Consider the following 26194-nt stretch of genomic DNA (forward strand, 5'->3'; position numbering starts at 1 on the left):
ATAATTTGAAGTCAAGACTGGATTTAGTCGATATATGTGCTTGTTCAGAACTTCATGTTGATGAGAATGGTAGGGCTCCTTTTCCCATATACCGACTTGATGCAGAGGGAAAAGATGCGTTCTTTGATTGGATTTCAAACGATGTGGAATTTCCAGACGGTTACGCATCAAATTTGCGTAACTGTATCGACAGAAAGGAAGGAAAGTTTACTGGCTTGAAAAGCCACGATTGCCATGTAATGATGCAGCGCCTCCTTCCGTTCGCCTTCAAGGAACTATTAGCACGAAATGTTCATGAAGCAATTGCAGGGATAAGTGGTTTCTTCCGCGATTTATGCACGAGATCAGTGACTCTTGAAGGTATTGAAAATTTGAAAACTAACATAGTCGTGATTCAGTGCAACCTTGAGAAGATATTTCCTCCCTCATTTTTTGATGTTATGGAGCATCTTGTTATTCACCTGGCAAGAGAATTGGAACTTGGTGGTCCTGTGCAGTATAGATGGATGTATCTGTATGAGCGGTATATGTTCCATTTGAAGAAGATGGTGAAAAATTTAAGTAGGGTGGAAGGTTCTATAGTCGCACAGATGATCAATGAAGAAACTTCAAACTTTGCTGAGTACTACTTTCCAACAGAAGTTCAGACCAAAAACAGAAGACCTGCTCGGCATGATGATAGAGGCGAACGGGCAACATATCATGTTACGGTTCCAGACATTTTCACAGACGTTGGACGACTTAGCGGAGAACCAAAGGACCGTCGACTTACTGAGCAGGAGCGCATTCATTTGCAAACATATTTGCTCACCAACTGCGAAGACGTTCTTCAATATGAGAGGTAAATAAATGAGCTTACAAATTTTTATTTTAACGAGTTGAAATTTAAATCTTAATTAATTACATTATTGTCATCATATACAGGATTTTCATGGCAGAAAAGCGGTTCGAGTATAGATACGCCACAGAGGACGAACTAGAAGAAATGAAGCAGAGAGAATTTACTGGATGGATGTTTACTTATGTGAGTGCTTTAAACAAATTAAAATAAATTTTATCACATATTTATACTAATTCACATTTATTGATATAACATATATATATGTGCTATTAATAGGTGTCTGCTGGTTTGGCCAGAGGTGAAACATTTGACGATTGGATATGTGAGATGGTCGTTGGACCAAACTTTGTTGTGAAGTCATATCCAAGATTTTGTACTCGAGGATATGCATTCACAACTCAGAAGAGGAGACGTTCGAGTACGACTTATGATGCTGGCGTTTGTTCTGCATCAGGAGATGATGTATACTACGGACACATACATGAGATTTTGGAAATCAAGTATTTGGGCATGGTTGGATTGCGCTGTACTGTTTTCTATTGTGATTGGCACGACAACACTCCAGATCGAGGTGTGAGAACAGATGCATTTGGTGTTACATCAGTAAATTCGAGGCGAAAGCTGCAATATTATGATCCTTTCATTCTTGCTTCTCAGGCCGTTCAGGTAATTAAATGTTAATTATTCAGAATGATTCATCATCATGTGTATTAATTTATAATTTTTCTAAATGTTACAGGTTTGTTATATCAAGTACCCCCGGGTAAGGAACAGAGATGATCCATGGGTTACTGTTACAAGACTCAACCCGAGAGGCCGAGTTCAGGGAAGTTCTAAGCTGGAAGACCCACTACAACCAAGCACATCCGGCAACTTAAGTGCAGCAGAAGATTTAGCTGGAGTTGGCCTTGTAGTCAATTTAACCGACTTCGGAGAGGAAGCCGTCGTTCACGTAGAGGATGAACCAGTGATTGGAGAGTTTCACCAAGATCCAGATTCAGATTCATCTGGTGATGATGACTCGGAAACAGACTACCATTGATTTTTTTTTTTTTTTAAGAAATACCGAGGAAATTCTGAGGAACACTTGATATAACATCTTTCCTCGGATATTAGTTATTTGGTTTATCTAGCAAGGCAAAGCTGAATACGAATTAAAAAATACTCAAAACACAACCAAATAAAACGAAGAAACCATGTAAAAGAAATACGAACTCATAATTAAGAAAAAAAATAAAAAAAAACTAAGTTCAAAATTAACAGAAAATATGACCATAAAACGTTAGAATAGAAATGAAAATAAAATAGCGCGGTCGGAAATCAAATGGCAATACTGGCCGGTGATAGCTCCTACTCCTCGTCTCCTGCTCCAGATGTTCCTGCATCTTTGGGTCTCTTGGACCTCTTTCTTACCCTGTGCGTACCACTCGAACCCGAACCAGAGCTGGATGGAGAGTTGTCCCGATGAACTACATCATCCTTTTGGCAATGACACGGCCTGATACGTGAAATGGCAGCCCAGATCTTGTGTAGCATGTCGTTGTTTGTCTTTATGCTCTGATCTCTCAAATGTTGTTGCTGGCGCGAAGTGGCGTTCGGTGGAAGCTCTTGCAGCTTGTACTGGCTGGAGTCTGATGGGAGTAGCTGATGGGGTTGTGAATCATTTGGAATGGCTTGTGCAGCCTCATCTTCTCCTTCTTCATCAACCATGGCCTTGCCTTTGGTCTGATATTTTGGCGTGAAGAAGGATGGCTTGTCTACTAGTGCGGTAGCAGGGGGTAGGAACTCAACTGCAGCCTCTGAAAGTAGAGCAGTCAGGCCGATCTGAGGCAGGTGGCAGTAGAGTGTTTTCTTCGCTCGGTCCTGGAATACGTAGACGTAAGGACCATCCCGATCGATCCTCGAGTGGGGACCAGCTATGAACTCCTTACTTACTAGAGAAATGACATCCAGGTAGTTCCAAGCAATGTTGTTCGATCTGTCCAGTGCTACCTGATGGTTCTCGCAGTCTACACCCACATGTGTAAGGATCCGAGTAATCACTGCACCAAATTCACATGCACGGCTCTTGGATTTGGTTACTTTCCCCTTGTATCCTGCTAAGTTTGCGGCCAGCACCGCTCCCATGTTGAAGGCAGTAGCAGGTGGGAATGTAGAGTTTCCAAATGCCAGTAGCAAATGCCTCACACCTTGGTACAGGAGGCACAACTCCCATTGCGTGACTGATGCGGTTGTGGTTGTCCCGTATAGCAATGAGCCAATGAGGCGTGTGGCATATCTCAGTACAGGGCTCCGGATAAGTGACTCATTTGCCTGAGAAGATCTATAAACCCCTGTGCCAATCGTTTCCCAGAAGTTCAACAGCTCTGAAGTCCAATAAAGACCAGATGTCCTCTCCCCTGCACTCAATCCAAATAGTCCGCAGAGGTCTGTGAAAGACACCTCAAAGTATACTTTCTGCACTACGAATGCCAGAAAACCTTCCTGATGGCTATCATCGGGATGGCTGACGTATGCGAATGCTATGAACTGGCGTACCAACTCCGGATAAGTGGGTTCGTTGAGGTTGCATAGTTGGCCTAGACCCATGTTCTGGAACAGCCCTTCAATGTCTGATTTGATTCCCAATATTGTCATCGTCTCATGACATGCTAGTTGTGTAGCCGAAATGGCTACCTTCTCCATGTTGTTGTAGTGGGTGGTATCAGACTTATCTCACTTCTTTGGCCTTTGCTTCTCTCGCTGAGACGAACCCTCTTCTTGTGTGTTCTTCTTTGCTGATGTTTTCATGCGCTTCATTCTCTACAAAATAGAATCATTGGTCTCAACATGGTTATAATCAATTAAGAACTCAAATCAACATGAAAATGAAAGGCGAAATCGAGTTGTGATAAAAAAAACCAAATTGAAAAAAATTCTCAATCCCTAAATCATCTCAAATCCTGTTCCAAACTCGTTGATCACAGACAATTGTGTTCTATTCCATGTTTAAACATCTGTTTCATGCATATTTGATCAAGGAATCAACACGGAAATAAGAAATTCACAAAACCCAAAAAATTGCTCAAGAACACGATTTCAGAATGTGGAGATTCGCGGAGTATACCTGTCTTAGGGTGAAAAAGAGTGTAGGAATCAGGTAGAGCTCGAAAAATCAAGGGGAATAGAGCCCAAAATTGTTCAAATCGGATGATTATAGAGAGAGAAAAGGGGGGGGTCGAATTATAGGGAAATCGGAGGGGATAAGAGTTCTGAGGTTTCGATCCAAAAAGTTCGGGTTTTGCCTTAGAATTCTGTTTCCCGCACACGCATCGATCAATGCGTTTTTGTACAAACACGGATCGATCGATGCGTTTAAAAGAAACTTACACGATTTTTCGAGGACATTCCGAGGAACGTTTGAGATTCTCGATCGATCGATGGGATAGTCAAATCGATCGATCACATTGTTACGCTTTGGTCCATCTTAATGATCTATCAATGCGTTTTTGGATATATATACATCGATCGATCCGTTTATAAAAAAACGTACGAGATTTTCCGAGGACATTCCGAGGAAAGTTTGAGATTCTCGATCGATCGATGGGATAGTCAAATCGATCGATCACATTGTTACGCTTTGGTCCATCTTAGTGATCGATCGATGCGTTTTTGGATATATATACATCGATCGATCCGTTTATTAAAAAACGTACGAGATTTTTCGAGGACATTCCGAGGAACGCTTGAGATTCTCGATCGATCGATGGGATAATCTAATCGATCGATCACATTGTTACGCTTTGGTCCATCTTAGTGATCGACCGATGCGTTTTTGGATATATATACATCGATCGATCCGTTTATAAAAAAAAATTGACGTATTGAAACCCCAAACACTAGTTCCTCGGAATTTCCTCGGAATATTCCGACGGAATTCCGAGGAAGAAGAGGGTTTCCTCGGAATTCCCTCGGAATAATCCGAGGAAATTCCGAGGACATAGGGTTTTTAAACCGAAAACAACATTTTGCGGTTTGAATAACACCTATATAACCCTTATTAAGTGTCTTACGTTCATTATGAAGTCAAAAATTTGTTCCTTACCGTATAATTAACACTTTTCCGATTGTATGAACGAAATCCCACAACATAAGAGAAACACTTATACCTTTTAATGAACGGTAAAGGGAATACTTTCAATTAGTTTTGAAATTTGTTATTTCATGGTTTATGCTCATCTATACAAAGAATCCTCAATGGTATGCATTACAATTGTATAAGAAATGAAATACGGCAAAAAAAATTGATGTTTTGAAACCCCAAACACTAGTTCCTCGGTATTTCCTCGGAATATTCCGAGGAAATTCGGACGGATATTTTACTATCCGTCGGAATTTCTTCGGAATATTTTCATTTTACCGGGCAAATATTTCGCGAAAATTGAAATTAGAATTCCGACGGATAATGTCCGTCGGACCCTAGGTTTTATAACCACGAGCCCCTTCTTCTTCCCTATTTCTCTCTTCTTCCTCTGCGCGACTCCTCTCTTCTCTCCGGCGATTTCCCCCTGAAATCCGACGATATCTCCGGCGATCTCCCCCTTCTCTTACACAAATCATGTAAGGACCCTATCCCACTCTCTTAGGTTCTATTTGTTAGGTTTTTGTGTAGTTTTGATAGATTTTTGTTAGGGTGATTGGTTAAGATTGTGATTTGGTTGTATAATAGGTTTAGAATTGTGATTTGGTTGAATAATTTGTTTTGTTGAATTTTTTTAGAATTTTTTTTTTTGTATTTATAAAATCGATTTTTGTATATAAAATCGATTTTTGTATTTTACAAAACGATTTTTCTATATAAATTCGATTTTTTGGATTTTACAAAATCTTTTTTGTATATAAATTCGATTTTTTGGACTTTACAAAACATTTTTAATATCTATAAAACTTTTTTGTGATTAAAAACTATTATTTGGGATTTAAAAATATTTTTAATATATATATATATATATATATATATATTATTAAAACTATTTTTTGTAATTATTAAACTATTTTTTATTTATTAAAACTATTTTTTGTTTATTAGAACTATTTTTATATATTTATTAAATATTTTTAATATCTATAAATCTTTTTTTGTGATTAAATAATTTGGGATTTAAAAAAAAAATTAATTTATATATTTCTGTATTTATTAAATATATTTTTTTAATTTACAGGTCTCATGATGATTAGACCCGGCCTCGACAGCGTCGTGGTCGTGGTGGTACGGGGAGCCAGTCTCGGGATTCCAGCCATTTTCAGGATTCCCCTTCGCCCCACAGCTCCAACCATACATCTCCCTCTGCTGCACCCGCTCCTGCTCCTCTCGCTCCCGCTGCTGCATCGGCTCCTGCTCCTCCGGGTCCTCCGGGAGTGATGAGTGTTGCGGAGTTGGTTCAACGGCCCGGTCGTGACCATCTTTCGTATCTCACTCCGTATCCACTTGGACGGGGTCAAACATGGTAATTAAACATTTTTTTTTCTTTAAATTTGGATTCATTATTAACCGTTTGTTCTTTTTATTAGGTTCAACCGATCTGGGAACGGGATCAGCGCATGGATCAACCGTATGATGTACTCGGCCCTCGACAGGGGACATCCGACTTTCACTCACTTCCCTACCGACAAGCAGGTTCTGTGGTTTCGTCACTTTGCGGTAAGTATTCTAATTTTTTACTTATATTTTTAATCTTTAATATAAATTTTCTACTAATTGTGTTTTTTTTTCAGCAAGAGTTCAACTGGAATTCCGATGAGACGCTCTTTATCTATCACCACTTCGTCCATAAAGTTATGGACAACTATGGGAAGCAGATCCACGAGTGGAAGAAGAAGTGGGAAATCAATAAGGTTCGATTTAATTTATTAAACATTTTTTTAATTTATTAAACTATTTTTTAATTTATTAAACTATTTTCTTTTTTTTTTATTAAAAGGTCCCAAAGTCGATGAACGACACGGTCTGGAAGGAGTTGTGTGCGCATTGGGATAAGGAAGAGACGAAAGAAACTTCTTCCACCAACTCCACCAACCGCAGGAGCGACCGTAAAGGGAAGGGCATCTACAAGCATAACTTGGGTGCTCAATCTATTGCCACTCTGGGAGATCGCATGGTAAGTTCAACCGCTTTTTCTTCAATTATTTGAGTTTCAGAATTTTAATTTATTGTGCATTTCTTCTAATTTCTAATTTTTTTAATTTATGTTTTTTTTCAAGGCGGAAGAAAATGATGGCGAGCCGGTTGATGATCTCGCCCTAATGAGGAGGGCGTATACCAACAAGAAGACCGGCCAGATTGATGACGGTCTTGTGAGGGACGTGGTCGACCTGGTCCAAACTCAGGTGGTAGACGAAGTGTCTCAGCTTCAAACCGAGGATGACGCTTCGACGGCTTCGACCAACTTGTCCCGGTTTCGAATCAACGAAATCGTTGAATCCGTCAGTTCTTTTTTTTTAAAGTTCAAATCATTTATTTCTTGGTTTAAATTTGTAAATTTGGCTATTTTCTATTCAGTCGGTTCCAAAGAAGAAGGGACGTTTGGTCGGTTTGGGTCGTCGCACCCGGTCGGTTCCTCCTTCTTCTGCACCACCGCCCTTTGTTGATCCAGAAGTACTTACGGCTCAGTTGAAGGACAAGGATGATCGTATATCTTTGTTGGAGACCCAGATGGCGGCTCAAAAGGCGGGCTATGAGGCACAGAGGAGGCTGAACCAGCAAATGATGGAGATGATGCAGGGGATGTACCCGAACGAGGTGTTCCCGGACGTGCCAGACCCGTAGTTTTTTTTTCCAAAAACTCGTAATGTTCTATTTTTATTTGTGAAATTTTGAATATTAATTAATATGATTTCAATTTTAATTTTAATTTTATATTTTCGAATTTAAATTTCAAAAATTTTATTTTTTTAAAAAAATTAATATTTTTTACATTCCGAGGAAATTAATTATATTTTTTACTCGATCGATCGATGCGTTTTTGGACATAAATCCATCGACCGATCTGTTTATAAAAAAAAGTTCGGAATATACCTAGGGACATCTTCCTCGGAATATACCGAGGGACACCTTTCCTCGGAATATACCGAGGGACCGGTTCCTCGGAATATACCGAGGGACATGTTCCTCGGTATATACCGAGGGACATGTTCCTCTGAATATTCCGAGGAAGATTTCCCTCGGTATATTCCGATCGATCGATGGATATATGTCCTAAAACGCGTCGATCGATGAGCTTCCGAGGAAATATCCCGACGAAGTTCTCCCTCGGTATATTCCGAGGAGATTTCCTGACAAACTAGTGATCCTCAGAATTTCTTTGGAAATTTGTTTCCTCGGAATTCCGTCGGAAAATTCCGAGGGATTTCCGAAGAAAGAAGAAATTCTCAGGAATTATTTCCGAGGACTTGTTTCGTCGGTATGTCGTCGGAATAACGTTATTCCGACGAAATTCCGACGATTTTTTCCCTCAGTATCCTTGCTGTTTTCTTGTAGTGATATGGGGATAATGTGTAGCGTTACCAAAAAGGACACATTGTGTCTTCTCTTTACAATTAAAGACACATTATGCATTTAGGACACTTTCTTGTACGGGTCGATATGTTAGAGACGAAAATGCCCTTTTCTTATTTTAGTAAAGCAACGGTAAAAGTAATTTAGTTAGAAGAGTTTGTTAGAATTTGCATTAAATGCATAATTTATTTTCGTATGAGGTTTGTGTACTGGTTTATTTATAACTAAAGTTTCTTTGTGTAGTCTCCCCATCGAATGTTCATTCTTTTCATTTTCTAATAACAACAAATTTATTAACTTTTAACTAAAACTATTTTTTTCATACCCCATCACCTTTTGTTCATCATTATTTTATATTTTCATAAAGTATATATACCTAAAAATAAAGTATTTTTTTTCTTTTTATTTTGATATCCATATGTATATATTTTTAATACTTAATTTTTTAGTTTGATACATATATTAACATTATGAATACTATTCTGGTGGATATATTTTAGTGGACAAGAGTCACGTGAATATGTTCTCATAAACAAATTTGTTGTGGATGCGTTCTTGTGGACAAGTTCATATAGTTATAGTTATGCAACTATGACTATTTGTGAACATGTTTTTGTGGATGAATTCTGGTAATTCAGGTTTGTGGATATAGAAACGAAACTAGTGTCCACATAGGAACTACATAACTGTTATCTCTCTAATTTATTACATAGGGATTGTCCTGCAGGTTGACTGGATGAGCACTACTATCATACACAAAGGACAACACAAAGAACAATACAAAGGACTCTGTTTTGCATAATTATTCTTTGCCAGAAATCTCCTATGCACAATTTAAACTAAAATCTTGAGACCCACAAGAGCCAACCAACAAAATGAAATTGTTAGATGCAGAAATTTTCAAACTTTACCGTTAAAGTACATAGACTTCTCGTCGCTCCAATTCGATGAAGCCATGAGGAGAGTCTTCTTCTGACTCACACCAAACCAAAATTTTAAATCTTTAGATGTTACTCATGATGAAGACGGAAATGAATTTGGTACCTGAGTTCTAAATCTGACTTTTTGAATCGAAACCGAAACGATTGATTCTACTACAACACATGATCAAAGCAAACATCGTGTGAGACGATTAGCAAATCTGGAGTTTTTCTACGAATAGAAATTGGCGCGGTGAAACGGTCGCTGAATTCCAAGCTCACCCACGGCGGATCCCGAGCTCGCTCACGATGAATCCGGAGCTCATCCACAGCGATTCATGAGCTCATCCAAGATTGATTTCATTACAACCTCTGGTCTCATCATCACACCCATCGATCCTCTCTTGATTTTTTTTGAAACTCTCAGTATTTGGGTTTAAATATTTGAGAAAGTATAATTGAGTTAGGAAAAAAAGATGAATTTGTGAGGTTTGATAAAGAGTTACGAGAGAAGAGGAATGAGAAGTGAAGTTTGGTTTAGTTAAAGGGTGTTAATGTCTTTAGACACATGAAATGTGTGTGACAAGTCCAATGTGTCTCCAAGTGTAATCGGAAACTGATAAAGTGTCTCTAGGAGTAAATTTTTTCATCATGTGAAATTTATTAAGAACACTTATGATTTCTTAGACAAGTGGAACCCATTGAAAATGGTCTATGTACATGAAGAAGAGACTGGTTGTGTTAATACCAAAGTGGATGTTTTTTTCAACACTCATCCTCCACAAACATCTTTAGGCAAAAAAAAAGTCTCATTGTAATGGATTATCGATCTTCCAGACTAAGAAACTAGATTTTCCAGGAAAAACAAACTTATTCTCTGTCTCCACTGTAATGAATAGTTGATCTTCCAGTTTAGGATTTCAAGCAAAAATCGAAACGGAGAACCTCAGGTTTTCTCTTTACTGTAATCAGTTATAGGGAACTAGATCTCAAGCAAAACTGAAAACCTAGAATCTCGCATTGTAATGAACTATCAATCTTCCATATTAGAAACTTTCATGCAAAACTCCCTGCTCCATATTCCGATTAGGAAACTAGATTTCCCCCAAAACTTGAAACAATCTCGATCTTCTTGATTATGAAACTAGATTAATATTGCATACGATTCAAAATCAATCAAACCCCTGAGTTCGCGACCTAAATTTTCTCTATAAATGGTTGATTAAACTTTTATTTTCTTCTTCTCTAACAAAACAAAGTACATAGTTAATGAGAGAGAGAGAGAGGGAGACTAAGAATTGATCGAACAAAGTGATTTCTTACAATCATCGTTGTCCCAGTAGAGAGCCTTGTTTCCTAGCAGATTAAGCTCCCGAGAATCTGAAAGTAAGCGGGAAGAGAAGCCTCTCAAAACAGCTTTTGATATTATAAATGATGTCGTTTTTCTATGTTTGCTCTATTTTTTATTTCTTTAAATTTATTCCTATTCTCCACCTTTTTGAACTCTCACTTGTTTAACAGGCAATTCAACTTACAATTTTTGTTTATATTTATTATACTTACATGATTGCCAATTTATTTATTTTTTGTTTTTTTTTTCAATTTACTCAATCCCCCATATACACATTTGTTTTGAAATCAACCAAGAGATGTTCAGATGTGTCTTAATTATACGAATCAAAAGGTTTTAATCATGTCTTTAGCTTTTAATTCTTAAGCAAAATTCTGAGATGTTATTTTAACCTTTTTAGGAACATGAATGTTTTTTAAAAAAAACACAAGGAACATGAATGTACTAACTATATACTATACGTAAGAAAAAGAATCAATAGTCCATTGCATGGCTCTACAAAACAACAGTACAATAGTCAATTGTATATAATTAAGGATGATGAATGGTATGTTCATGTTTCTTCCAAGATTAGTGATGATGAATTATTTAGCTGATTCAGTTTTGCCATATAAAGTGGAAAATATACATATTTCTTATTATTAACAAGATAACTTCTTCTTTTTTTAAGATAACTTTTTTCTCTACATGCAATCTTGTAGAGACGCAGGCATGGACATCAAGCATACACAGCAAACACAAAATCAAAGCAAACATCAAGAAATCACAAATCCGGTTAATCAAACTCGGATCTCACAGGTTTCAACCTCTTGGTAAGAACCAATGAACACATCACCGTAGATTAGTCCAGCAAGTCCACCACCAACGAGTGGACCCACCCAATAGATCCAGATTTGTGACAAGTCTCCACTGACAACAGATGGTCCGAACGACCTTGCTGGGTTCATTGAGCCACCGCTGAATGGACCAGCAGCGAGGATATTGGCACCAACGATGAAACCAATAGCGATCGGAGCAATGGTTCCGAGCGATCCCTTTTTTGGATCAGCAGCGGTGGCGTAAACGGTATAGACCAAAGCAAATGTCACAACGATCTCCATCACGATACCTTCGAGTGCTCCCAAACCGGCTCCGACTCCGTGGGTTGGTACGCTCTGTAGCAAACCGCGAAAACAAAAACTCATTGACATTTGTAAACCAGCTACCAATGTAATAATATTTTCATAAGAAATAAATACTCTACGCACGAGTTATCAGTAATGACTATAGTCTATAGCTTAACAAACCAAAGTTAACCAATATATTACATAACGAATTAGTTTCAACTTGTTTGGTATCGTGTTTTTCTTACTGAGCTAACAAACTTCGTATGAGCCTAGCTAAATAATTTGATAGTCACGCTTTGAACTATACAAATCAGCTGCGAAATTAATTAGTTATTTATTTTTTATACTAAATAAAAATTTGTCCTTTTTCTGCATGAAAAAATCTGACCAGAAAACATGATTTTACTATTCAAACCGAAGGAAACCAAAAACAAACAATAAATCCTTTATTGTACCTAATTAAACTAGACCAGAGATTTCTAACCAAACCGACAACGAAATATGTTCTGTGACTTCTGTCTCAAAAACGTCCTAGCAAGTAGTAACCTAAAAATTGATCAAAACCGAAGCGAACCGGGAAACAAAATTAACCAGTTCTACGCTGGTAGTACGTAACGTACCTCGCCGTTGGTAACATAGACAAGGAGAAGGCAAGCAACGATGGAGCCAAGACACTGAGCGATCCAGTATAAGAAACCCGTGATCAGTGTTATGTTTCCGCCAACGGCAAGACCGAGAGTCACGGCAGGGTTAAGGTGGCCACCAGAGATGTTAGCCGCAATGGAAACACCAACAAATAAGGCAAACGCGTGAGCCACCGCAATAGCCACAAGACCAGCTGGGTCCAAGGCGGCATCGGAAGTCAGTTTGCCAAAGGCAATAGCTGAGCCTACGCCAGCGAATACAAAGATAAGAGTTGCGATAAACTCAGACAAGTAAGCCTTTAGAGATGCAACACTGAACGAGTCACCCACACTTCCAACTTCGATCTTCACCATGCTTTTTTTACTCGAGACTTTGGTTAATTTAGCTCTTTTTTTTCTGGTCCTTCGGTATAGGGAAGAGCAAGTGACTATGGGTCCCATATTACGTGGCTGAGCATTATTGCATGCCGTCCAAACCGCCTCTTATTTGATTAATTGAAGGTAGCAGCAAATGTTAAACTTGATTAATTAGTGACAACTATGGTGGTATTTAATAAAGTGTTAGGATAAGAATCTTCTTCTGACATTTTGATATTCTGCTTATAAATAAATGTTGTGTCACACCAATAATGATAAACTAGATTAAGATCTGCGCCTTGCGTGGGATAAACATTATATATATAAATTATTTTACGTATTATATGTTCTTATATATTTTGAAATAATAAATATATATTGAATAATTAAAAGTCAGTAACTATTACATATATAATTAAATTGGTGCGAACGTATAAATCAATTTTATTAATCCAAACATTTTTTTAAAAAATATTGATAGGAAATGTTATTAAATTTAATGATATTAACATACATAGTATATTTTTAATATTAATGTCTATTTTTTATTTTTTTTAAATGATGTTTTCTACTCATATGTTTTTTTTATCAAGTGTATTTTTAATAGCAAAAACTTTAAATTACTGATAACAAAATTTTCATTGTGGGATTTATAATTTTAGTAATTGATAATTTAAAAAAATTTATCAATGTTAGTTCAAACCTTTTATCAAAAAAAATTATTCAAAGTAAATTTTGAAACTAAAATATTTATTTATTCAATATGGTGTATAGTTTAATTTAGAATGATATATATACATATATATATTTTAAATCTTAATGATTAATTAAATTAGACTTTACTTATATGATTTTGTAATCATTTATATTTTGTCATAACAAAAATTTTAAACCATGGATCGCAAAATTTGAATGTGAGACTTTCAACAGTTTTAGTAATTTATAGTCATTTTTTAAAATTCAAAATATAAAATATACAGAAAAATCTAAATTTTTATAATATGGTTATTGTGTTTTTAAAAAAAAAATATTTTAATAGTTTTAAATTAAACAAATTTGATAGAAGATACATTTTTTTATCAGATCTTTATTATTTAAAATCATTAATTGTCATATATACTTTACCCACATTAGGAAATTCCGTAATCTTTATTTAAGAAAATAATAAATGACATTAATAATGAATTTATGGTTAGTTTAATAAAAAACTTATTATATAATTAGATGGATCAACCTATTTCTCTAATAATTATAAGAATCATCCTATTGATGACATGTGGCTACAAAAAGAAGTTAATGTTTCACAAATAATATATAGGGGATTGATAATCATGGTCTTATTCTATTTGCTATTTGTTTTTTAAAATTTTATATTGGATTAGATAAGTTGGAAGATGCTAATGTATAGGGACTATAATTTATAAGTCAATTAACCAATACCTTTGTTGTGTTTATTGGAACTGGTCAGTTTGTATTATAAATATAAAACCGAAATTTGAGTTTTAACAAGTGATTATGACTTTATTATATTGTACTCACAAAACTAACATTTGACAGAATAATGCATGCATATAACTTTACATGATTAGACCATGAAGGTAAATTTTGTTAGCCTCAATAAAAATATATACTGAATTGTAAAAAAGGTCCTCCACGATGATGGCGAGATTATCTTTCTTTGTGTTTATAGTTTATTTAACTTGAATATTCAATAATTAGATGAAGTTGAATTTTGAAAGGTGATTAATCAGTTCCACAACATATGATGTTGCTAAGAGTTTTTAATGTTTCATAAATGCATGATGTTTTGATATTTTATAGTAATTTTAGTTTTATTAAAAACTATCTGATCAGTGATATTTATAATTTTTTTTAATGATTGGTTGAATTAGTTTTAGTTCATATTCTTAATGATATTTTAGGAAAATACATACTCTCTCTGTTTCATAATAAATGTCATTCTAACATTTTTTTTGTTACACAAAAAGTGTCATTTTACGATTCGAATGTAAATTATACTTACTTTTAGCTAAAAATTGATATTTATAATTTGTTTTAATGATTGGTTGAATTAGTTTTAGTTCATATTCTTAATGATAATTTAGGAAAGTATATACTCCCTCTGTTTCATAATAAGTGTCATTCTAACATTTTTTTTTGTTACACAAAAAGTGTCATTTTACAATTCGAATGCAAATTATACTTAGTTTTAGCTAAAAATTAATTGATAACTGCATTGATTTTATAAATAATTTTATTTCTCTCAAATACTATTCGTTAGAGAGGTGTAATTCCGTCACTTACATAAATACTTTTCTAAAAACAACTTACATATATTTCCGTCACTTTCTTAATCTTTGTGAAAAATGTCAAAGTGACACTTATTCAGAAAAGAAGGAGAATATTTTTTTATTTTTATGCATTCAATCAAAATATTATATAATTTCAAACAAAGGGAGTCGCATTCTGTGAAAAAAAATTATTGGATGGATAACATTAGCCAAAACTTCATTATCTTCGGGCGAGGAAAAATACATATTTCAAATCTAACAATTTCTATTAAACCGAACGAGTGATCCGTGCTAAATACGACTTCCACTCAGTCATAGTTCAACACTAAATTGGTTAATAGTGTCATGTCATGTTTAGCCAGCCGAATCTCAGTTACTAATATATTTTTTTAATTACGGCTAAGTAGATTTAGGCGTTTTCTAGAAAATTTGTGTAGTTTTCTGAATTATAATCGAGTTCGGATCGTAATCCCCTGTACTATATCTGCGAAGTGATTTTGCCACATGTCCTCTCTACAATCTATTTAACAAAACAAATATGATATGACTACTGAAATTGATGACATGACTTCCAGAAAAATATGACATAGATAATTTCATTTGATGTTGATTTATATTTTTGGCAAACTTATTAGAATATAGTAATAATTCATATATTACATTCAATATTGATATTTATTTTTGGTAAACTTTTTTTAAATATGATAATATCTCATACATCATCTATAAAAGAAATATATTTATATATAACATTTCAAATTTCAAAATATTATTATTTTTATATAATTATACAATTTGTATTGCTAAAGTTTTCAAAAATTTCTACAATTTTTTAAAAATTTAAATATCTAATCGTAAGATCATTAGTTCTTTATATATCTACGAATTTTATAAATATTGTTTAGGCTAAATTTTGATAATTATACAATTTTATATCATTTTTATTAGTTTTATACAAATTGATTCAATATATATCAAATCTATATTAAATATTAGTAAAAAAATAGTAAAATCTATAATATTTAATAAAATTTATTTTTAAATATAAGTTAGATTTAAAAAAATACTTTAGTAATTATCGTACGAAACTCTGTAGAAAATTGTATAGGTCGAAATAGACATTTCCCCTTTAAGTAAATGGGCTTGGGGTTAAAGCCCATTTATGTTAATAAATTCTCAAACCCTAAACCCTGTAAATCTCTCTATAAGAAGAAGAAGACGATCGAATCTCACTTTCCCGGCTTTCTTTCTCTATCATTTACAATATGGCTTCTGCTTGCAACAGATTCATGAACAGATCCTCCGTCTCCTCTCTCAGATCCGCCATCAGATCTTCGCTCCACAAATCTCCAATCGGCACCGGATCTTCGCCGAGTGCTTCGTCCGCCGGGTTTCGAATCCCGTCTAAACCCGCCGCTTCTCCCCGATTCTCCTTCTCCAGGTCTGCTCATAATCAAAATCAATTAGACACGCTCCGTTACAAATTCCATGAATCTGCTTCCATTTCGTTTTTTGATGAAATTGTGTTAGGTGTCCATCTGAGCTTGGTTGTGCTCAGTCGCTTTTGCCGCTTCACAGCACGGTGGCGGCGGCTCGGCTGACGTCGTGCCTTAGCGTAACTTCAAGAAACAGCCGAGCTCTCTCTCAGGGTACTCTCTGCTGCACCTCTCCCGACCTTTGATACTCTTTTCCTGCTTATTTTGCTTGTGAGTTGCTTCCCTTATCTACATTTGATCCTTCTTTCTTTGTGTCCTTTATAGTTTGCAATTCTCTGTGTAGAATTATTTGCTTATGTGGTTTGATTAGTTAGCTATACAGCGCTTTTGCATTACCACTCCATTTTGTTAGTTAGACTTGGAAACGGATCATGGCTTTCTAAGATCTTTACATGTGACAACATTAGATTTGATGTAAGGGAAGGATCATACTTATAAATGAACTTTTTGATTGGTTTTGTTGAAGTGTTGCAATACCTAGTGTTGACTCTTCACAAGTAGGAAGATTGACTGACTCTTAACAACTAGTTATGAGCTTCAGTGTCATTGTGTCTGTCTAATTATGAGTACTTAATTCATGCAGGCACATAATTTTCACCGTTACCATGTGGGATCCTTGCATCTTTATCAAGTACGAACCTTTTCTTAGTTCTAGTAATCCAGATAAAATGTTAGAAGACAAGTTTTAGGAATACAAAACCTTTGAAGAGGGTAACTTTTTAAACATGTCAGATTGGCATTGTGTTTCTTGCTTTTCTCTGTATATGAATGCAATTCTAGGAAAATTAATTCACGATGTGTGTGTATAAGAGTGGCAACACTATTGTAGTAATTTGTATAAGTTCTCTTTGTCCCAGATGGAATCGATGGCACGTGAGACTATTTGCACTTGTTTTTAAAGGTGGGTCTTGTCGTCAATGCTTGGTGATAATTACATTTAGGAAGCTGTTTTAGATGAGATTGCTTGGCTACTGTTCTGTTTTATCTGATTCACGTTGTAAAGACTTACCATAGAATCGTTAAGTGGAAAGGGTCTGCCTTTCTCTTCGTTATAAAAAAGACCAAGTTTTCTGTTTCTGTCTTAATCGTTATTTCTCTTTCTGTTTTACTTGTGTAGAGATGGGTCTTTCAGTCCCAAGGTGACTTGATACATTCATGAAGAGCATTACATTACTATCGGGAGGCAAGCTTCTTCTCTTAAAGTTAGAGACAATAAGTTTAATTTTTTTTTTGTCTAAACTCTTGTTTCTAAATTCATGAATAAAAATATGTAATACTATTCCTCCTCATTACACGACTCCTCTCTCAGTTTCTAGCCATGTTTAATTCCATAACTAGTTTGACATTGTGTTTACGTAACCAAAAGCTCAAAACTCAAAAATTACTAGAGTTGTATTGCGACATTTTGCTCTTGAATCCAGCTAGAGCCAACTTCTTTCTCCACCCCTTTCTCTCTCATAATCTTCCTAATTTGACTAACCTCTCTCCATATCTCATGGTAAGCATAGAGATTCGACATCACTATATATACGTACTCATCTTCATCAACTTCCCCTAACACAACAATCTTACCGGCTACGGCTTTAGCCGCTTTCAGATCCTTTCCAGCACTACAAGCACCAAGCAACGCCCTCCAAGCTACACCATCAAACCCGAAACCGAATTCTTGAATCACCTTCTTCGCCTGCCAAATATCTCCTCTCCGCGCCATAGCTCTGATAAGAGAACAACAATGCTCTACACGTGGCTTGATCCCATACTCGTTAACCATCATCTCAAAATAACCAAGGGTGAGCTCCATTGGAACTTCACAATGAGAACACACAGCTAAGAGATTCAAGAATGTGATTCCATCAGGTTTCAAGAATCTTTCTTGTTTCAGTTGGCTGAAGAGCTTGATCGCCTCGGTTGAATCGCCGTTACGAGCGTAACCATAGATCATAGCATTCCAAGCGATCAGATTCTTTCTAGGCATCGTCCAAAACATCAGCTCAGCCTGCTTCAACATTCCGCATTTTGAATACATATCTATCAGAGCACTCGCGACAACAACTCGAGAGTCTAGGCCAAGCTTGAGACCACAAGAATGAATGACTCTTCCCCATGGAACCACAACGAGAGCAGCAATGGCGGCCAGAACTATTGACAAGCTGTACTCGTCGAGTCTAACTCCATACGAGTGCATTTTGGTGAAAAACAGAGTAGCTTCTCTTGATTGCTCACTGTTGACATACCCTGTCAATATTGTGTTCCATGAAGATGAGTTAGGGTTTGGCATACACGACAGAATCTGAAAAGCACTGTTGAAATCTTCTGACTTGACAAAAGCGTCTATCAGCTCGTTGTATGTGACAGTGTCTGGATTTGGCATCTGATGGAAAAACCAAAGTCCCAGCTCGAGCTTACGATTCCTTGAGCAGGAAGCAACGATAGCATTCCAAGAAACAGTGTCTTTTTCTTCCATGTGTCGAAACACTAAAACTGCATCATCCATGGAACCACATTTCCCATACATGTCGATAAGACAATTACCCACCACAACATTGCCTTTCTCCATGCCGAGTTTCACAATCTTCGAGTGGATACAGGCTCCAAGCCACGAGATTTTCAGCCGAGCACAAGCAGCTAAAGCGGCTGTAAAAGAGAACTCGTTAGGGAAAACATTAGATCTCTCAAGGTCGAGAAACAAACAGAGTCCTTCCTGCAACCTTCCGGATTGAACGTAACCAGAAACCAACGAGTTCCAAGAGATGACATCTGGGTCAGGCATTTCATCGAACAGTCTGTGAGCATCTTCCAGCGAGTCACTCGTCTTGTAAAATCTCATCAGGGAGTTGGAAAGACGCGTTTCTGAGACGTACCCATGTTTTACGACGTACCCATGAAGCTGCCGGCACAAAGAAACGTAGCCATGGTTTCCGGAGACGCGGAGCAAGTGTACCATCACAGAAGAAGTATCATCCGGCTTGTCGCCGTCGTTGAGCAACTCGACAGCTGCGTGTAACGCGTCGATAACACCAGAGCGAGCCAGAGCAGAGACGACGGTGGTCCATGAAGAAGCAGTGGAACCAACATGGCTCCTTGTGGTTGTGGAGTACACACGAGATGTAACTTTATGCGACACAAATCTAAGCATTTGATTTCACCCTTTTAAACACATGGACCCACGTTTTATCATATATAATAATCAAACTCCAAATCTTACAGGGAAGATTGAAGGTTGTGATAAAAAGCGGCTAAAAATAGACATAAAAGTTAATTGGAGAGTAGCAAATATAGATGGAATAACAATGGAGGGTCTGCTTTCTTACAGAAGCAATGTCTTGAGGAATATAATGAGAGAGAGAGAGAAAGATAGGAAGAAAATGTTGATTTCAGAGATATTTTCTGAAAATGAAGGTGAATGAGAGTGTCTAATTAGTTTGTTCTTTAACTATCTATTGCAATATAATCTGAACACATTGTGCATATAATGGATTTCTTGTGATGCAGTTTTTTTCCGTCAAACTTTATCAATCGATTTCTGAGATGAAGAAGTGGTGATTATAGGAGGATTAGTAATGGTACAATTTGTATACGCAGGCAACTCTTTGCTCATGAGTTATTTGATGTCACTCAGTCTCGGTCCTTTGACCATTGTCATCTTCTCTACCTTTGCCACTTTCCTAATCCTCTCCCCTTTTGCCATTCTCTTCGAAAGGTCTCCTGTTAACTTCTTGACATGCCCAAAAACACAATCTCTGTTTTCATTTCAGATAGTAAATGTTTTTGTCTTCTTGTTCTAAAGGAAGCAATGGCCAGATGAGCTCAGCCCGAGGCTGATTGGTAAACTAGTTCTGATCTCCTTTGCAGGGTAATTATCATCCTCCATGCCTATTTTTTGTTAACAATTAGAAAACTTTGTTGAAATTTATATATAACATATTTTCTCTGCAATTAAAATAAACAGGGTTACTCTGTTCCAGACTCTGTTTCTGGAAGGAATCAGGTTGACATCACCAGCAATGGCCACAGCGATGCCTAATCTCGCTCCTGGTCTCATATTTTTCATCGCTTGGATGGTTAGGTGAAATCTCTAAACCACATTTTCAACACGGTCAACGAAGTTCTGAGATTCTCTGTTCTGTACCTTTTTTCTGATAGGTTAGAGAAGATGGATATGAAATGTGTGTACAGCAAACTGAAGATCTTAGGGACGTTATTGTGCGTATTCGGTGCTTTAACAATGAGCTTAATGCACAGCGCTTCGATCATACAAGATGAAAAAGATAATGCTTCAATATTCGTGTTTGATCGTGATAGAGTCGTGGGATGCATGTACCTTCTCGGAGCTGTCTTTATCTTATCCTCCAACGTTGTTCTTCAGGTAAAGTAAACCGGTTCGTCATAACCGGTTTGGTTTAGTTTCTAATAGTTCAGTTATTTGCAGGCATCGACATTGGCAGAGTTTCCAGCACCAATATCGTTAAGTGCAATAACGTCATTGATAGGAGTGGTGATAACAACAATGTTACAGTTATTACAAAACCCGAACACTAAAGTAGTTACAAGATCATTAATTAGCATCAGTAACCTCGTTGGTTTTTCTCTTCTGGTAAGTTCAAAATACATCTTTTTATTTGAGTAGTTGATTGGTTTGTATAATATAAAGTTTTCTTCAAATGGCAGGGAGGGATGGTGAGTGGAGCATGTGTTAGTTTCAATGGTTGGGCGATGAAGAAGCGTGGACCGGTTATGGTATCAATGTTTAGTCCTATCGCTACCGTTATTTCGGTTGGCTTATCCGTTGTTACGTTAGGAGAACCCGTTAGAATTGGAAGGTAGCTTTGATACAACCTCTTAGTGTATATAATAATTCATGTTTTTATTTGATTTCATTAAATATTAACACAAGAGAATGCAGTGTGGGAGGGATGGCGTTGATGTTTATAGGACTGTACCTTGTGTTGTGGGCTAAAGGCAAAGAAGGATTCTCACAGATTGATAGTTTTGAGAGTGAGTATGACCCTAAGAAGCCTCTATTGTCTTGAATCTTGATCACCTTTTCATTATTATTTACATTTTCCCCCTATCATTTCAGTTTTTATACAAAAGATCAGATATTGTATATATTTCTAGTCAACATTTTACGCTGAACATAGGAGTATATATTTTCCCGTTTTATATTTGGTTTCGCAGGGCATTAACAGAAGATGATGGATGAAGTCACAAATCATTATCGAATAACAATTACAAGTTTGTGTTTTAATATTGTGTTACGTATTATTTCATAAGTCATACCACAAGAGTCCACAAAATATCATAAATATTATTTTGAATAAACCAAATCTAAGATATAATTAGAGTTTTAGTTACACATATCACCAGTTGTGGAACACGAGATAATGCAAAGAAGACCAAAGACCATGATTAATCTGAGTTCTTAGGGTGGGTTCTTAGCTTTGAACTGTTTTTTTGACCATGATTAACGAAAGTTCTTAGGAGTGGAGTTCTTAGCGTAATTTAAGAACCGGTTCTTAACAAAGAAAAATGTTAAGAAAAGCTAAGAACCGTCTCTTAAATAAGTCAGAGTTTTTAACTCATGATTTGATATTCTTTTTTTTTTACACTTTTCAGCTAAGAGACGGCTCTTATATCTCTTATTTAAGAGGCGGTTCTTAGCTTTTCTTAGTTAAAATCTAAGAAAAGATAAAAACCGTCTCTTAGCCGAAGTTAAGAACTCCGGTTAAGAGACTAGGGTTAATCATGGTCTAAGAGCCGGTTTTTAGTCGAAAAAATGTAAAAAAAAAAAAGTGTCAAATCATGAGTTAAGAACCCCAAATTAAGAACTCGGATTAATCATGCTCTAATTGTTTCATCAGAGGACGAAAATACAAAAAAAAAAAAAAAAATTGAATTCTTTTCTCTTTTCTTTGTTGCGTTTTGAGGGAGTGGGGAGGGGTTCAATTGATAAAAACGTTATGAAAAGGAAAGTTGGTAGATATATAACAAGGTCAAATCTGACTAATTTTCCATGTATTTTATATTCATTATTTTAGTTTTTTTTGTATGTGAAGAGAGGAGTTGCAAAACGTTATGTTGCACTACTTGAATCAGACTGTTAATACATTCTCTCACCATTGTTTGTTACTCTGTCCTTTTTAGATTGTTTGTCTACATAGATGAAGCATTATGTCTTTGCTACACTACTTTCTCTTTTATTCTTCGTTTCCAATTTGATTGTACTCCAACATTTTATTCTAATATATCAGCCACATGTTTTCTTTATAAATATAATAAGTTCACACATTTTGACAAGAATCTCGGACATGTATTACAAATAAATGACAATAATGAAATTAATAAAAGAATGTAACTAAGCTAAGGAGAAGGAAAACGGGTAGTGTAGTGACAAACATCCGAAGTTGGCTTAAGCATCTCGAGGAGCGATCCAATGTCTCCCATTGACAAAGCTCTTTGCTATAAAAGGATGAGCGGACTCATAGTCCAAAGCTCTGGCCCATGATACTCCTGTCGTCGCTGCTGCTCCTGGCCCATAGCAATTGTACACTCCGAAAAACGCCGTCCTGATTTTCGAGATTTCTGGATTAACTCAAAATCACGTTTAATTTTTATTTACATGTAAGTAATCAAATATTACGTACTTGCTTTTATTGGATTTATGATCCCAATCGTCCCAGCCACCATGAGCAACAAGAGCGTCGAAGTAGGTGTACGCATAAACGATCCGTGAATATTGGCCCATGGCGCGGCCCACGTATAAAGGACCCGTCCCCGTAACCCGACAACCAACGAACGTGAAACCCGTTTTCTCCTCCGGGCATGTCCTACCGTGCGCCGCTATCGACCCGAACCTCGAGGCTATCGAATGCAACTCACAATCCTACACCAACAGTAACACATGGTTACATGTAATATTAAGTTTAAAGTTGAAAGTTGAGTTGCTATATAATAATTATGTAATTTGTAGTAAAAAATTTATAATAGAAACTATAAATTTATGTCGTGAGTTTAGAATAAATTAAGAATTACCATTTTATTTCTAATAATTTATTAATGCAAGCCATGACAAATATATTCAGTTTTTGTGTGCTTACTTTATACATGGAGCGGCCGTTACCGAAAATAAAGTCGATAGAGCCTTCAATGTAACACTCCTTGAAGTAATGACGTCCAGCATCGTCGCATAAAGTGTCTTGAGCACCGTAGAATCCGCAGCCGGAAAAGTAAGCTTTGTCGCCAGAGATCCTAAAGGCCACCGCCTGCCACCCTTGCATTCCCGGCATTGGCGCCGGCGCAGTATTCTTCACATTATTTGAAAACAATGAAGGAAAAATTAAAGATACATTTTTTAACAAGGGAAAAGTACTGCGACTCATATCTTCAAAGTTGTATGTTTTTGCATTAGAAGTAGTACCGTGAAGCTAATGTTTCTAGCGGAGAAATGATTAGCGTAGACTGTGACGGAAGCAGTTTGATAGGTACGTAATTGTTGACCGTCAGGACCACGGTCGGAGGCACGATCGTGCCACTCTATAACCGTCACGTCTCGACCCGCTCCTTTAAACGTTATGTACGGTTTTGTAGCTGGAACCACCACTTTCTCTCTGTAAAAATGTACATAGGGAAAAGTTAATTAAATTTCAACCCTTATAGCTAGTTTGCATGTGTGCATGAAGCAAAACAGAAAAGCAACAAATTAATCAAGAATTAGCTGAAAAAGAGGGATTAAAATACCGGTAATATCCGGGAGCAATCTTGATAACAATACTCATGTTATTGTTCTTTGGTATGGAGTCCACAGCACCTTGTACGGAGCGAAACTGAGCGTGTCCGTTAAGAGAGACGGTGATGACTTTGTGACCTGAGGGACCCACCCATTTCCGGTGGCGATGGTGTTGTTCTTCGGTGGAGTTTGAACAAGCTGCAACAAATGAAAAACGAAAGCATAAGCAGTGGAATATAAAGAATAAAAGAGAAACTGAAAGGAGATAACTAAGGGAACAAGTAAGAGATCTGAGTTGCGGCGCCATATTAGAGTGTGGTGAGAACGAAAATGGTCGGACTAAGCAAATTGCGATAAGGACGATCTATGGGCTTTATACATGTACTAATTATAAAGTGGTCCTTATATGTTTTTGAGTCTCAACGGTCATATCTATGTGGTGGAGTGAAGCCACCATTGGCAAAGAACACGAGAGTTAAGTTTTTTTTGTGTCTTTCACATGTGTTAGCTTTTACTGTTTAAATCAAGAAATTGAGTCCTTATTTTATTTTATTTTAAAAGTAGTCTGCCTATATTTTCGTGTTAACTCGCTTTTTTGTATTTGGAATCAAGTGTTTGGCTAAATATTTGAGGTTTTGAATTTAGGGTGTGTCTCATTTTAGATTCGACCAATGGTATATCTATGTGTATTGTAATATGATAACAGGAGCCCATGATTTGTAATATTAACAGTAATTAATTGTTTATTTCATAGTCTGTGGCTGCTATATATAGTAATTATGTTTGAATGCCCATAATCAAGATAATATTGTTTGGAGCAGGCTTACTTAGCTAGCCACAATGTAACATGAGGAACCCACTCTCTCTCTCGCTCATACGTGAATTTATGACAGTGCGGATACACTGCTGCTTATAAGAGTCACGTGAAGCCATTTTGGTCCCACATCCCTTTTGAAAAGTACTACTCATCCATCATCAATCGACTACAAGTCTACAACCTATCACTCCTATAAATTTTCTGAACGTTGGGGACTGTTCCAAACCTTCTTTGTAATATCCGATATTGGGACCATGCATGTATAGATTAGGGAATGTATGAACTGTAGCTATTTTGTTGTAGAATTAAAACTATAGTGTTTTTTTTTTTGGGGTAGATCATTTTGCTGTAAATTTGAAAAGATTTTTTTGCTGAGAATATAAAACTCTCTACATCTGCATTTTATATTTAGTGATATTTCTTGCTGTAGATTTTTTAGAGATTATAAGAGCATTAGCAATGGGAAGCTCTCTCCCAAAACTCTCAAAGAAAATACTAATAGAAAAAAATAAAGTAAGAAAGAGGAAATAAAAAGTTTAGAACATGCTCTCATTTGAGAACATGTTTTCATGTTTTAAGAACATTTCTCTTCTCATTATTTAATTTTGATTGGTTCATAAAAACAAAAATAAACAAAATAGTTATTATACAAATAGAATAATATTATTGAGAGTTTTGGATAAGAACTACCAGTACTGATGCTCTAAGTATGATTATAAATTAAATTTTAGTTGTCCAAAGCATCTGCATGTACAGCTAATCAACATCTTAGTCTCTTTGATTCCTGATTCGGTTCATGGTTAATTGTAATTTTAGATAAAACTTATTTTTGGATAACCATAAGCTTTACGAAACAACCAAATGATGTTTAAACGGCATTCGGAACAAATAATGTTAGATTGAATGGTATATGTTTCAGTTATATCACCTATCATTTCAGGACCGGAAGATTAAACTCTGAAGATGTGAATATATGTTTTACTATGTTATATATACATAAGTGGGGCCTATCCAAATCAATTTTCATTATACATGTTTAAATGTAGTAATTATAAAACTTTCGAAACTGTATAAATTATTCAATAATAAGTAGTTAAAAATGAATATACAA

General features: G+C 36.1%; 5 protein-coding genes across 15 annotated transcripts; 2 read left to right on the plus strand and 3 right to left on the minus strand.

Annotated features, from left to right (window-relative positions):
* Window positions 1-11223: 11223 nt before the first annotated feature.
* LOC106419695 (aquaporin TIP2-3) lies at window positions 11224-12888 on the minus strand. The gene is made up of 2 exons (XM_013860505.3): window positions 12373-12888; window positions 11224-11800 (listed from the first exon to the last, which is right to left on the minus strand). Exons 1-2 carry the CDS (start codon window positions 12835-12837, stop codon window positions 11426-11428), a joined length of 840 nt encoding a protein of 279 aa, XP_013715959.2. The 5' UTR covers window positions 12838-12888; the 3' UTR covers window positions 11224-11425.
* Window positions 12889-16234: 3346 nt separating this feature from the next.
* Window positions 16235-17829, plus strand: BNAC02G46860D (protein NONRESPONDING TO OXYLIPINS 2, mitochondrial). Of its 11 annotated transcripts, none has more exons than XR_002657530.2 (5): window positions 16235-16485; window positions 16575-16750; window positions 17124-17171; window positions 17383-17441; window positions 17658-17829. XR_002657530.2 is itself a non-coding variant. In XM_013860369.3 (4 exons), the coding sequence occupies exons 1-3, from the start codon at window positions 16310-16312 to the stop codon at window positions 17129-17131; spliced, it is 303 nt and encodes a 100-aa protein (XP_013715823.1). In that variant the 5' UTR covers window positions 16235-16309; the 3' UTR covers window positions 17132-17171; window positions 17658-17829. The 11 variants fall into 11 exon arrangements, 4 of the variants coding, with proteins under 4 accessions (XP_013715823.1, XP_013715822.1, XP_013715820.1 ...); XR_001283848.3 differs by having other exon boundaries at window positions 17398-17441; XR_002657532.2 differs by having other exon boundaries at window positions 16575-16693.
* LOC106419555 (putative pentatricopeptide repeat-containing protein At5g47460) lies at window positions 17719-19940 on the minus strand. The gene has a single exon (XM_013860364.3). The coding sequence runs from the start codon at window positions 19674-19676 to the stop codon at window positions 17925-17927; it is 1752 nt and encodes a 583-aa protein (XP_013715818.1). The 5' UTR covers window positions 19677-19940; the 3' UTR covers window positions 17719-17924.
* An 86-nt stretch (window positions 19941-20026) lies between these two features.
* LOC106419701 (WAT1-related protein At5g47470) lies at window positions 20027-21619 on the plus strand. The gene is given in 8 exon segments (XM_022700508.2): window positions 20027-20075; window positions 20078-20240; window positions 20328-20393; window positions 20490-20606; window positions 20684-20906; window positions 20970-21134; window positions 21209-21360; window positions 21444-21619. Coding segments are annotated over 8 exon segments (1062 nt in total). The 3' UTR covers window positions 21571-21619.
* Window positions 21620-22785: 1166 nt separating this feature from the next.
* On the minus strand, window positions 22786-24719 carry LOC106419631 (probable pectinesterase 68). The gene is made up of 5 exons (XM_048748259.1): window positions 24278-24719; window positions 23958-24147; window positions 23638-23844; window positions 23185-23423; window positions 22786-23106 (listed from the first exon to the last, which is right to left on the minus strand). Exons 1-5 carry the CDS (start codon window positions 24571-24573, stop codon window positions 22950-22952), a joined length of 1089 nt encoding a protein of 362 aa, XP_048604216.1. The 5' UTR covers window positions 24574-24719; the 3' UTR covers window positions 22786-22949.
* Window positions 24720-26194: the final 1475 nt, after the last annotated feature.

Source organism: Brassica napus, chromosome C2 (genome assembly GCF_020379485.1).
Source record: "Brassica napus cultivar Da-Ae chromosome C2, Da-Ae, whole genome shotgun sequence".
Taxonomy (NCBI): domain Eukaryota; kingdom Viridiplantae; phylum Streptophyta; class Magnoliopsida; order Brassicales; family Brassicaceae; genus Brassica; species Brassica napus.

Bases quoted from the DNA above. Each gene is read 5' to 3' on its own strand.
- LOC106419695 (XM_013860505.3), bottom strand. From the start codon at position 12,837: ATGGGACCCATAGTCACTTGCTCTTCCCTATACCGAAGGACCAGAAAA. The intron at 11,801-12,372 runs GTACGTTACGTA...GGTTTGCTACAG, and splicing joins TCTATGTTACCAACGGCGAG to AGCGTACCAACCCACGGAGT.
- BNAC02G46860D (XM_013860366.3), top strand. From the start codon at position 16,310: ATGGCTTCTGCTTGCAACAGATTCATGAACAGATCCTCCGTCTCCTCT. The intron at 16,486-16,574 runs GTCTGCTCATAA...AAATTGTGTTAG, and splicing joins CCCCGATTCTCCTTCTCCAG to GTGTCCATCTGAGCTTGGTT.
- LOC106419555 (XM_013860364.3), bottom strand. From the start codon at position 19,676: ATGCTTAGATTTGTGTCGCATAAAGTTACATCTCGTGTGTACTCCACA.
- LOC106419631 (XM_048748259.1), bottom strand. From the start codon at position 24,573: ATGGCGCCGCAACTCAGATCTCTTACTTGTTCCCTTAGTTATCTCCTT. The intron at 23,845-23,957 runs GTACTACTTCTA...AATAATGTGAAG, and splicing joins CTAGAAACATTAGCTTCACG to AATACTGCGCCGGCGCCAAT. The intron at 23,107-23,184 runs GTACGTAATATT...CTCGAAAATCAG, and splicing joins CATAAATCCAATAAAAGCAA to GACGGCGTTTTTCGGAGTGT.